General features: G+C 40.1%; 1 protein-coding gene across 3 annotated transcripts in view; it reads left to right on the forward strand.

Annotated features, from left to right (window-relative positions):
* The window catches only part of ikzf2 (IKAROS family zinc finger 2), a 70,297-nt gene that overhangs the window by 40,848 nt on the left and 15,766 nt on the right, over window positions 1-13,683 (forward strand). Inside the window, exons 1-2 of one of the 3 annotated variants that reach the window (XM_086050942.1) lie at window positions 10,425-10,633; window positions 12,572-12,621. In XM_086050942.1, coding sequence (XP_085907068.1) covers window positions 10,563-10,633; window positions 12,572-12,621 — 121 coding nt within the window. In that variant the 5' untranslated portion in view covers window positions 10,425-10,562. Of the gene's footprint in view, window positions 1-10,424; window positions 10,634-11,510; window positions 11,991-12,571; window positions 12,622-13,683 lie in introns of those variants that run through there. The other 2 variants (XM_086050944.1, XM_086050943.1) reach the window with 2 other exon arrangements.

The following is a 13,683-nucleotide window of genomic DNA, read 5'->3' on the forward strand; positions in this document are numbered from 1 at the left end:
TGATGCGCTGGCCCAGTTTCATTGTGTCTGTATTTAGCACCTCGTCTTTGTGCACATTATGTTTGATCATTAGTTTCACATGGCCTTATCATTTTCCGCTTCCTTTAGTGGCAATTAACTTGCAGCCTGCCACTAGATTCTACCCAGCCGTCTCTGGGCTTAGTATGAATGTTTTGGTAAAAACTTGATTCATGTTCTGAAATATCCACGCCTCCTGCATTTTTGCAGGTATGTTGTGTTCAAAGCGGATTTTGTCTCAACCACAGAGAGGTTTGGTGTGTTCGAAAGGTTCCAGGACCGGTGTCACAAAACAAATATTTCAAATCCAAGCTATGAGTTTTCTCCTTCAAGGTAATGTTCAGCATTCAGTATAAACAGTAAGTGACATCAGGTCTCTGTAGCCATTGAACCTTATTCCACATGCTTTTATGTACGTATCCTGTGTCAGGTCGTAAAGTAATGAGCAAAGTGAGTGATGATGAGACCAATGAGACCAGACTTGCTAGGGTGAGTCATCATCGTTGAGGTTAATGGATCTTCGAGTACAACCCCGTAGATCAAACGGCCGCGCATTCAGTGAGCGAGTCTGACATAGCGAAGGCTGAAGAATGCAAAATAGTCACAGTCTAAAGTCAAAATTATGTTGATCGCATTCTTTGATTTGAGAGGCGTCGTCCACTGTGAGTTCTTGTCACAGGGCTCATCGATCACCCAACGCATTTACAAACTAATCCCGCACAATTTGCTTTCCCAGTACACAGAGGCGAGAGTTGAGGCAGGACATCTTGTGGCTGCTTCATTATGACAGCACGCCTGCTCACAGTGTCTTTAACATCCATTTCTCTGCTGAGAACATTGGCGGGCTCGAGCAAACTCCCTATTCACCTGACCATGGCTCTGTGTGGTTCTTTCCTTTTTCCCAAGAATGTCGTCAAGGGGATCCGTTTTGAGGACATCAAGATGGCAGTGACAACAGGGATGTGGAGAATCCCGGAAGAATCTTTTAAGGAATGGTAGAGAAGCCGGGGAAAGTGCATTAGACTCCAAGGAGACTACTTTCAACTTAGTTTGTAGTTTGGATTTGAAATCTACCATTTGTGACACCATTTTTGCACTAAATAGACTACAGTGTATATTATATGTAGAGATTTTAAAGCAGGGGTGGGCAATTCCAGTCCTTGAGGGCCGGTGTCCTGCCTGTTTTCCATCTCACCCTGCTGCAACCCACCTGATTCAAATGATCGGGATTGTTATCGAGCCTCTGTAGATCTCAGGATTGTTATCCAGCTTCTGTAGACCTTTGAAGTCACTACATTGTCATTTGCCAATGTCATTTTTACATTCTGCAGCAATAATTACCATCTGCACTCGTAAGTCTTGTAAGAAGCACATAACCGCTTCTGTGTGATCTTCTGAGTTGCCAACAAGACAGCATTCGGTTGTGTGTATATGTCTGCAATGTGAAACGATAACTGACAGAATTTACAGTCTGGTGCTTTCCCTGATGGGCACTTGCTACAATTGCCCTTTGTGATGTGTTCTCGGTGGTACACCTCCTTAGGTGCTGAGAATGGGGAAATAGAAAAGAAAACAAGCGAAGGAGCAGGAAATTCTGGCCAATCGTTAAAATGTGGATCAAACTTGCACTTGCTCTTGTCAAAAGAAAATGATGTGACGGGATGAGATAACATGATATCATCAACTGCACTGACACAGAAGAAAGTGACATCACAGAGTAGCTGTGACACACCGGTGCAGTCTAATAATTGATTAGTAGAAAATGTCACCTGCCACCATATTTTCCCACTCAGACACGGCAAAGATTTTAAGTCATAAAAGTAAAGGTTTGTACAATGCATACCACAAGATCCGCTCAAACCAAAGAGTCTGATTCAGAATCAAAACTAGAGGGCTGCACTTTGACAGAAAAAACACAGGAACATGTTTCACGGGTAAATGGGGAGGAACAAGAAAAAGTGAAGGAGAGAGACAAAGTGAACAAACCTGTTTCATTTGTTAGAGGAAATCCCAGTTCTTTCTTCTACAATGTGCTGGTTAGGGAGCCCATTGTGAATCAGAAACCAATAGAATGCAACAAAAATCAGCTTTTGATAGAGGATAAAAGAAATCAAGCATTAGAAGAGGACAGAAATCAAGAACCTGGGAAAGATGTGGCCGCCACTGCTATTCAGAGACAATTTTATTACCAAGCTTTAAACGATTACAATGTCAAGCAGATGAAAAAACAGCAGCAAGAAGCACAGAGGCAAGAGCAAGACAAACTTAAGCACTATCTTAACTTCTACATGGAGGAGCTTAAACGAGAGGAAGAGATAAGAGAAAAGTCAAAGAGACGACTGTTGAAACAAATGCGGGATGACATTTTGGACAAAGACATGCAAAGAGGAATGCTGGCAAAGACTGTTAGAATAGAGGAGGCAAAAACAAACGTACTGCGACAAACTAATCAGACCATACAGCAGCAGGAGCACCAGTTACGAGTAGACGTGGTAGCAGATGAAGCTTTTACGGTTTTTATTCAGTGGTGATAAAACAGATCCCCAGATAGCTCCCTCGAGCGCTAAAAACTCAGGCAAATATGTTTGCTTCCATCAGGTTCACACAGTCCGATTTTCAGGGAAGCTTTTATCTTAACACTGACTTTTTGACTTGTGGGTCTGACTATGTGGGCAGCTTGGCTCAAGTGGTCATCTCCCGAACTGGAAGTTGCACGTCCAATCTTACCTGGATATTTTAGGTTTCTTTATTTGTTTATCATTGTACATCTGACAAGTTGCACAAAATAAAATCGGCACACCTACGACGATGGTAAATATGGTAATGGTAATATTTTAAAAGTTTACATGACATGACAAGCCGAAATGCCAATGCTGTGATTCTCATCTACACACAAAAGCAGCACATCTGGTTTAGCCCATAATTTATAGTTGTATTTCCCAACCTTTATTGACCCAAAGCACCCATTTTACACCCATCATGAAAAAAAATCTCACGGACACCACCAACAACAAAAATAAACATTCACAAAAATTATGAATTCTGAAATAATGGTGGGGCGGCACAGTGGTCGATTGGTTAGCATGTCCGCCTCCCAGTGCAGAGGTCGTGGGTTCAAATCCGGCCCCGGCCTTCCTGTATGGAGTTTGTATGTTCTCCCTGTGCCTGCGTGGGTTTTTCCGGGTAATCCTGGTTTCCTCCCACATTCCAAAAACATGCATGGTAGATTCATTGGACACTCTAAATTGCCCCTAGGTGTGATTGTCAGTGCCAATGTTTGTCTCTGTGTGCCCTGTGATTGGCTGGCAACCGATTCGGGGTGTCCCCCACCTACTGCCCGTTGACAGCCGGTATAGGCTCCAGCACTTGCACACACGTTTAAGACATCCAGTTTGCAAAGGTGTTGAACCAAACGAGAACTGCATTTTATTTTTTTTTTTTTAAACTCAAGCCAAAAGGTTCTTTCAGTTCTGATGAAACAAGCTTTCCAGCTCGTGTCAACTGGTTTGTTACCGTTGCATTCCACAGTAACAAGGTCATTGTTGGGAGTCTGTTCAGGCTCAGTGGTAATAATATTTGGCTTGATAATACACCTTAGTTACCTCAGATGCTTTCATACACCAACGGTATTAAACAGCCATTTGATGACAATGATGTCACCCATTGCTCAGAAAAGCAGAGATGGGTCATGCCGCGTGTTATAACCCTATGATGTCATCCTAGTACCCTGAATTAAAGGCAAGATGGAATGTGTTTCACGACAGTGACATCATGAACTGCCTTGATCCAAAAGCTAGCGCTGGCATGTCGTGCCTCTGATACAAAACAACTGACAGCTAATTGATTGGAAAATGTCACTATTGTGACATTCATCTTGTTGTCCCTTAAACACAGCTAAAACTGATCACAAACAGTGACCACACACACACACACACACACACACAGACAGAGATGTTTGCAAAAAGACCCCCAAAACACAAGGAGGCTACAAAGGGAAGATTACAGGCACGTGCTGCTGTGGGAAAAACACAGGAACATGCTTCAGACGTTGAAAAACAGGAGCTGGCAAAAGCAAAGGAGGGGACCAAAGCAAAGTTGCTTGCAAAAGCAAGAGAGCTGGCGAAAGCAAAGGAACAGGCCAAAACAGAGCAGCTGGAAAAAGCGAAAGAGTTGGCCAGAGCAGAAATGAGAATAACAAGTGCAATGCTCAAAGCAATGGAGCAACCCCCACCAACGGCGAGGGAGCTGGAAAGACAGAGGCGGTTGGAAAAATTTCGGGAGATTTTTACTTTTGTCAGATTTGACACAGACACTCCAATCTTCTATTCTGTGGTTGCCGGCGAGGAGACGCACAGAAATGAGAAACTGATAGAATTCAAAAAAGATTTGCGGGCGTTGGATAACACAAGAGATCGAGTGCTGGAAGATGATAAAAAGAAAGAACTTCACGAATTCTGGAAGGAGAGAGACGAGAGAGCTCGTCAGAATTGCCTAAATGAAAAGGTTTTTTATGACCATAATTTCAAACTAATAAAGGAGAAACAACAATTGCAAGAACTCCAGCGCCAACAGGCCAGAGAGGAACAGGAGAAAGCTGCGCGTCGTCGTGAATTGTTTGCGCAGGAAATTAAAAATGACCAGGAGAGAAAGCGCAAATCGAAGAAAAAGCTCTTCCAACAAATACAGGAGGATATTTCGGACAAAAACAAGCACAAAGAATTGAATGCACTGAATGAAATGGTCGCGGAAGAAAAGGCCAAGTATATGCAAATCGACTTAGATGAGAAGGAGCGAGAGAAGAAACGTGAGCACGCCAGGAGGCTCGAACAGCACCAGATGCTGGTGGATGTCGCATCAGATAAATATTCCATCATGGTGATGAGGCAGACTCTCTCGCCAACTTGGAGGAACAAGGTTCAGTTATTTGAAGATTGATTTACACAGCATCCCGTTTTTTTAACGATTTCTTTTTTGTCATCAAAGAAGAATGACATGGAACTACAGTAAAAAAAGTTAGAAAAAACTTTGAGGGAAGGCTGTGGTTAATATGACTCATCGGCGATACAGTTTTTGCCAATTGCCAAAAAAAAACAAAAAACAGCAAATACGATTTTTAATATAACAACGCATTGTAACAATTCTTCCCATTGAACATCGGGATTGGAGACTTTGAAGTTACATCAGAATGTAGCAGATAAAGAGCGGTACGGCATGGACCTCTAGAGAGTCATCTTTTATACAGATCATCCAAGACTGGTCATCGATGAAAATGTCTACCATATAGGTCATGTGATGTCACAAAAAAAAAAAAAAAAAAAAAAGAAGCTGCTCCAAGAGTGTGAACAACCAGTGGAAGATAGCAAAGCAACTATTAGTGTCATTTTTCGGTCAGCCAATGAATTCAGTTGACTCAGCACAACTAGGGCAGGAACTGTCAACCAACTAATGATCTTAACGGAGCTGCGGAGCGCTCTGAAGAGGTCAATCCTCGGTCTGCTGAAATAATGCGCCAACGGAGACGGTCTCACAGCATGTCGATAGGCCACGGAAATACTCATGTTTATTCATGCAGTTTGTATTTTGGTCACTGTGCACTGCGTTTCTCAGAAATAGTTTTTCCCGTATGTTACTACACACAATGTGTGTGTTGCAATGCTGTATTGTATTACACAGGCAATATCCGGAGCAAAATTCCTTGACTGTATTTAAATGGAAAATGAGTACAATTTACAGTCTATTTTTAGTAACAGCACTGTTTCATCTTCAATTTGAAAGAGTCTGAACTAACTTTATTATTAACAATGTATTCTCCAGAGGGGATCATTAAAGAAAGTAGATTACTTCATGAAAGATTAATAGGATTGACTCAAATTGCTTGTCGTCACACTTTTTTATTCAGTGAGTTCTCCAAATATTCCAGTTATTAGGTATTGGATATGCTATTTAAATGAATAGCATGGCTAAATGGGATCCAATCCCGATCATTGCTGAGATTTTAGTACCTGTCATTTCCCTCACAAATACTGTAACACATCTTTACCAAAGGGTTTTGTGAAACACTTCTGAAATGCATGGTATGATGATGTGATTATAACAATGTTTATTATTGTGAATGTAGATTGCAGTGGAGTACAACTGCACAACGTAGTTTGCTGTTTTGAGTACTCCCAACTTTCTCTGTTGCCAGTTTTAGCCATGGTTAGTATGCTTTTAGTGATTTTGTCTACAGTGTGGTACTGTACCTTTGGGTCTACCTGCCTCCAGCACGCCTTGGATGTAATTCTGTGCTACCACAAACCTCATGACCAAAAATTTCTTTTCGGTTGGGTGGCTCAGATGATCTAGGGTCGTAGACCACATAAAGTTTATTAAGACTCCAGATTACTCTCTAGCCAGGGGGTCGGGTTTGGGGTGCCATTATGTATCGAATAAATATTGTTTATTTCATATAGAGCAGATATGTAAAATGAAGCTAAAATGATTCTTACTAATAATGTGATTGATTTTTTTCTGTTTTATGTAACCCATTTCATGTTAATAAAAAAATGTCAGTACTACTTAGGTGACCAGTTATTTTTTGTGGGGTGGGGACGCTATCTCCAAAGATCCCATGGGCCCATTGGAGCAAATATGACTGATAGTAAGCAGTACAGTATGCATGTTAAATTGCCACACCGATACATTAAATTGCTACAGTGCACCAACTCTAGATGAAAGCACTAATTCCTGAGGGAGGTATTTTCTTTCATTGTTTAATCTGCTTGATATAAATTTGACATTTTTAACAATTCATAAATGATTGAAGATGGAATTTGGATTGCTCTATATTGGGACTGTATTATACCCTCACTGATAATATATTTTTTTAGCAGCTTAATCGCTCGCAGACAAAATTGAGTGATGGAATGGCTGGAAAAGAAACATCAATAATTCACCATGCTGAAATGTGAAAAGTTGGAGCCATGGCCTGCACACTCAAGAGAGGAGATTTAGCTCTTAGCTGTTTTGAGGAACTGTAGAAAGCAACTGAATATAAACTCCCTGAAAGTAAAAAGAATACAGGGCTATGTTTTTATAGTCTCCTAAATTGTTGGTGCTGTACGGTTCTCAAAATACATACCCTGTGAACAGTAGTGTGTGTGTGTGTGTGTGTGTGTGTGTGTGTGTGTATATATATATATATATATATATATATATATATATATATATATATATATATATATATTTTTTTTTTTTTTTTTTTTTTTTTCTGAATTTTGACAATTACCTGTGTTGTGTTGATGTTTAGTACATTTTTTAAGACACATTTGTGTGTGAACATTGACAAATCTTACTAGTTGGGGTATTTTGTTGTGTAGTATACCATGATCAAATGTGGTCAGTCAGTAAACTCATTTATGTTGAACACTGTGGATCATCGATCATACTTTGGGTCATTTAGATCTATTTATAGACTGCAGTATAAAGTGTTCGAAAGACTGTCAGATTTTAAAATCATGTCGCTTTACTTGTGAGTAGCAGGTGAGTGCTTTTTGAGCTTGTTTCAGGCTAGTGTTACTTTTGACTTCAGGAGATAAGGAGGCACTTTTCCAGGTACATTTTGGCCGTTAGCGTGTAGTACTGTCAAATTTGGACGGTACTGACAACTCTTCTGAATAAAGCGTACTTTAGCAGGTCACTCCAAAAGGTGCTCTTCGTGTCATTTCAAAAGGTTTTTGGTGTAACAACCTAAAGAGGTTCCATTGTTCATCATTCAACAATATGAACAATCACAATATTTGATTTCAACCACTGACCCAATGTCAGTCAGTGCTGTAGTGACAGGAAAACACACACCAGCTGCAGCACAAACTCGCAAGGCTACAAATGTCAGTCCATTGAAACAGCTTCTTACAGGATTAGTCCATTTATACTCTCCTTCTATCCAAACAGACCCCCGACATAAAATTATCAGGATGTCTGGCTTTGTTATTTCTGTCAACCGAAGCCAACGTCCAAACCATGTCAGCTAATTTATATGAGATTAGTGCCATCTAGTGGTGTAAATAACTTGTATTCAGGTCTTGGTAGGTCTTCACCACTACTGTCAGTGACAATGACAACATGACAAGGCATAACATAGTTATGGCAAGGCATAACATAGTTTTATACCATTAACAGTAGTTAAGTTTTTGTCCATTAAAATTTCTTATCAGTAGAGAAACTGAAATTATTAAACTTCATTTTTCAAACGATTCGCAAATATTCGCTTCTTTACACTTTTTCTTTTGGCAGCAGTCTCAAATGTTGACTTTAATGCCGTAACCAATATCAGTCAAAACCAATCAGGTTTTCCGGATTTAAAAAATAAAAGAAATACATGAATACATTATAACTGATTTGAATATCCAACTTTAAAAGAAATATTTTTTGAAAGAAAATATTTCAACTTTAAAAAAATAAAAGTTGCTTAAATGTGCAGACCCGGCTCTGTGCAGCATGTCTCAACCGACCAATCACATTCAAACTCAATGAACATACCCCAAATACATCTTAGCAGTTCTCATCGGATTTTCTTGGCAATTCTTAAATTGCTCCTACAGAGGCCTTCCAAAGCTTCAGAAGGATCAGTTAGGAAAAAGATAGAAAATAATTTCTGAAGGTATTTGATGTACCATGGAACGCTGTGAACACAGTTATTGTCAAATGGAGAAAGAATGACACGACGGTGTCATTACCAAGAACTGGAGGTCCCTCCAAAATTAAGTCCCAAAATGGTATTCCTTTTAATGTTTTTTTTTAATTTTTTATTATTATATCCTTTCTCCATCCATTCTATATATCGCTTATCCTCACCTGGGCCACAGCTGTGTTAGAGCCTATCCCAGCTGACTTTGAGTGAGAAGTGAGAACTCGTTGCCAGCCATTCGCAGTTCTATACTTTAATTTGAATCCTCATTCTTACTGTTTTGCTAGTTTATTTACTTAATGTTCCGTGACATTCCAAGTATCTGAAATCACTATAATGTAATCCTTGACAGTATTGTCTGATGTGTAGTCTGATACTGTAACTTAAAGGAACCACAACAATAACACAATTTATATCCGATCTGGCAGATAAGAAGATACTTACTTACTTGTGGTTCAGACATTTGGACCTCATATATTGCAGCTCTGGTCTCCCAGTAACATAAACAACATGAACCATTTAGAATTGCGGCTGCCAACTTCTGGATGAGCAGGGCTTTGTTGAGGCTCATTTACAGTCTGCTCTGGCATGCATCTTGCTTGAGGGAGGCAGACTAATTCTGTCTGAATATGATTCTGAGCAAACTTTTAAGTGCTATTGCTCACCGATGAGGTATTGTAGGGATTTGGTGTAGCTGTCCAGAAATAGCCACTGGTGTCATTTTTACTGATCAATAAACGTAGACACACACACATACAATACAGTATCGTATGCGCACACACGTACACTCACACAATACCATAAAATATCATCAGTTTAGATTCATATTGTATTCTTCATCTACTGATGAATGGCGGACTAAATAAAAGGGCTTAGTCCATCTATTTTAAATTTTTTCCTGTCAATCGTCAGCAAAACGGGCATCCATCAGTGACGGATAGACGGGCCGGTCCGTCACATAGGCGGAGCGCCCAGCTCTGATTGGGTGGTGTCCCGTGAAATATTTCCAATATAGAATAATAATTAAATAATATTTAATGGTGATCCGTTCTATTGCCCTTTCTCAGCCTCGACCAGTTTCAAAGGCTTTCACGGATATGATGAAGAAGCTATTATTTCCATTAAGGCATCGTTAAATGCACACCATTTGACAGATGCAGCCACTAAAGGGCAGCTGTCCAGCCCCGTTGGGGGAGCTGAGTGCTTGCTCAAGAGCAACTTATGCTTGGTTGCAGGGGAGGTACAATAGGGGAGTGCGCATTGGAGAGTGGGGCTTGGTGGAGGTGTTAATTCACATCTCTCACCAAACACAAACGTGCAATATCCCTTCTTCACCACAAGAGAGTGTCCCAGTAAAGGCCATTTTGCACACTTCTTGGGGCATTAACGTTCCCCAAATTATTATTTTTTTTATTAATCCTTACCAGCAATTTAACTTCTATAGATGCATTGAAAAAAAAATTGCTTGCACCGCATCCTCGTCAGTGGAACTTTATTAATTTGGTAACATTCAAGTTTAAACATCAAAGTCAACATTCTGGAGCCAGAGATATGACACAAATATGACATGCGGTGTATGAACTGTGAACACAACTTGGCTTCATGGTCACAAATAAAAGCTCCGTAGTAAACCAAGTACTGGCTGTGCTAGCCATGCAGAACGGCTCCGCAGTACCCAGCGGTCCATTTCTCAGTGTCAGACAAAACCATATACTAACAACATCCCTTGCACCACAAGTGGCACTTGTCACTCTGCAGCTGCTCTCTGCGAGAGATGGAGACGAAAGGCAGCGGTGGACCTTAGCAGGAGATTACTGTTGCTGCAGGAGCTTCGGAACCGACCCGGGTTTACTATCTCTCTCAGCATGGTGCAACAATGAAGTCTGATCCGCAACTAGATACTCTGGATCGCCGTGCACCTCAATGGGAGAATACCGTAGGCTTCAGGTAAATTTAAAGAAAAAAGAAAAGGCACATACTTGCGCACTGGAAATCGACATATGTGCAGCAATGCATGCTGGTGAGGTAACAAACGGGCTCAGTCACGTCACCTGTTGCATGGCAGTCGGTAATGAATTCCCACAAGCTATACAGGGAACACGCTGAAAATCACGAATACGACCAACTTCCCTCAAATATTTTAGCGTTAGTTTTGCATGACAATCGCGGCTAGTGAACAAGTAACACTTAATTCATCATGTCATGAACTGCCAATACGACTGTTGTAACTAACTCACTGGTATCGTCATATAGGTGCGTCATAAGATCTGATAGGTTACAACAAGAAAACTATCTTTATCTTTAATGTGTATTGGAAGCGTTGCAACACTTTTTTGGGTATTTGGGTGTTTGGGGTAACTTATTTTGCAAGCATGAATTGCAAATTATAGCAGCAGTGGTTTCAAACACAATACAGTAATAAACATCTTTGAGATTAGATAAGAAAATATGTTCATTATTTTAGAGGGGAAATACAGGTGGTAGAGCAGTAAAAAGGCACACAGCGTTTTGTTAAAAAAATGAAAAATGAAAATACCTGTAAATCCAATACAGAACAGAGTGATATTATAGACCTTTTTAAACATGTGATTTAACTTTATACCTCTCTGCAGGTGTCCTTCAAAACTTCCTTATATTTATGTAAAGCCAACATGTTTTTAAACTGCAGTTGCACCTAATGTGGCCTTTATTGCCGCATCATGTATCCATTGAGTAATTAGAATAAAACACGTGTGGCGCTGCAGTTCCTTCCAGCAATAGTGAGTCACATCTCCAACACTTGCTTTCTTTCAACAGCGACTAACCAACGGATTTTCCAGTCCTTTGAAAAGCGACTGGGTGCTCCCTGTCGCTATGGCTAATTCCTTAGGAACCGGTGGATCCAGTTTGATCCATCCCTCTGCTTCTTTCCTTCTTAGCAGCCCGTCGAGTCTTCCTTTTCCGACGTCCCTGTTGTACATCAGGTTGAGTCGGGTCCGTGTCGAACTTTCCCGGAGTGATATTGTATTTTGAAGTCATCCAGGAGGCGCGCACAAAGAGACGCTGATTTGGTCATCATTGAGGGAAGATGCGCTCCGTAACTTTTCCGCGCGCTTCTAAAACTCTTATCACGTTCCTGGCCGGGTTTCTCTAATATCTTTATTCAATAATGCAGAGCTTCCCTGCATTATTTAAATACCAAGAGAGGAAATAAGTGATTTGGACTTTGGGGGTCTTTAAAGGGAGGTGGAGACGACTTGCCATCCCCTCCCTCAGTCCTCGACTGAAATTACCAAGTAATTTTTCTCAGGGAAGACACATACAGGTAATTATATCACCTCACCTATTTTCTAAAGCTATATGACGTTCATATAACTCCACGGCTCACAATTAATTTAACAAATCATGTAGAAAAAGTTTCTCTTGGGTGTAGAGGCCCATGCGACAGATCAGTGAGATAACTCTGATAAAGTGAGCACCGACTTAGAAGATGCATTTTGTAATCGAAATGCTTTACATGAACAATTATTTCATCGAACTAAATGAATTCAAGTTTTGTTCAAAATATATATTTTAATATGATCAGAATGGGACAGTCTTGATTAATGAGTCATGAAATTTATTTTTTAATTTTTCAAGTGAAATCAATTGTGCATTGATGGTAGATATTACAAATGCAGGCAAATACAGATACACAACACTTAATAGTCATGCTCCCATTTCGGGCCTTTCAAATGTTGCTACGTAGTACGTATGATCGCTGTTACTATGTCAACGATTGGTCTGGCATTCTAGTTTACATGATGCGTAATGATCACCATATTCTCAGCTAAATTGAGATGTGCTAACAGAAATGGGTGTATTCACAAAAAGTTTATTCTAATGTCAACATTATTGTCTTCTCAGCGGCATCACCACAGCACTGGAAATGGAGGCACCCAATGGCTACGCTGCTAGTAAGTTCTTGTATTGTGTCTAGACTACAGTCAATGAAAAGCAACTTCCCTAGAAATGAATGAATTGAAAAATGGATAGTCTTTTGTTTTATTTGTCTGACCTCGGCTTGAGATCTGTGAGAATGTAAAACCTGGTTAACTTTTCTTTTGTTCAAATTTCAAGACACATGATTACCACTACAAATTATGTATCGTGATATTTATTCCTCCATCCAGCGTTTGCCATCGTAAAACCCACTTTATTAACTAGTGTGCAGGCAATGTTTTAACATTCCTAAAGATAAAATAAGGACATTATTTTCATCTTATGACTAAAAAGTATTTCTCGCCCTCGGATGATGTAGGTGGAGTGCGCAAGAAACTAACCATTTACCTTGATGACACAGACTCATGGCATGCTGGAAAACATGCAGAGGCAGGATTCCATCAGTTGCTCTTTTAATAAACATTATTGTCACTTTCGCTGTAAAATACTGTATTGAGCAGCCAGGACAGCTAACCTGTCCATTTTCCAATGTCACGATAAGTCCAATTTCCAGATCACATGTCAGACACTTTGTCCTCTTTGTCGTCACTGGCATGGTGATGTGGTGGCATCCCCCTCAAAACACAAAAAAGACAGAGTTTATGCCACATGCTCACTGATCTGAAGTCACATGATGACAATTTAGCATCCATTATTGTATTCATTGTTCTTGTTTATTGACATGAAGTTGGTAGAATTTGGATTTTCACACTGAAGCTACACTTTTTTAAAAAAATAAAATAACGATGAAATATTGCAAGGCCTGGATAGGCACGTTGTGCAGCATATGTGGCCGTCCGTCGCTCTGCTAATTTCTTTTCAGCAGATTTCTAGATCAGTGTCACTAAAACCTAAAGTTGTTTTTTTCATGACATTGGTGGGGAGTTCATATGTTCATATATATTCATATGAATGAATGTATGTTGATAGTGGGAACATGGCTCGGAATAAAAATATGCAAGGACTTGCTTGTCCGTCTATGTCTTATTTATGAAAGCCGAAATTATAAGAACTCTTTGGTTGGCTTCATATTGTAC

The sequence above is a fragment of the Filicampus tigris genome, chromosome 14 (assembly GCF_054856515.1).
Source record: "Filicampus tigris isolate MCC_2025a chromosome 14, RoL_Ftig_1.0, whole genome shotgun sequence".
Lineage (NCBI taxonomy): Eukaryota > Metazoa > Chordata > Actinopteri > Syngnathiformes > Syngnathidae > Filicampus > Filicampus tigris.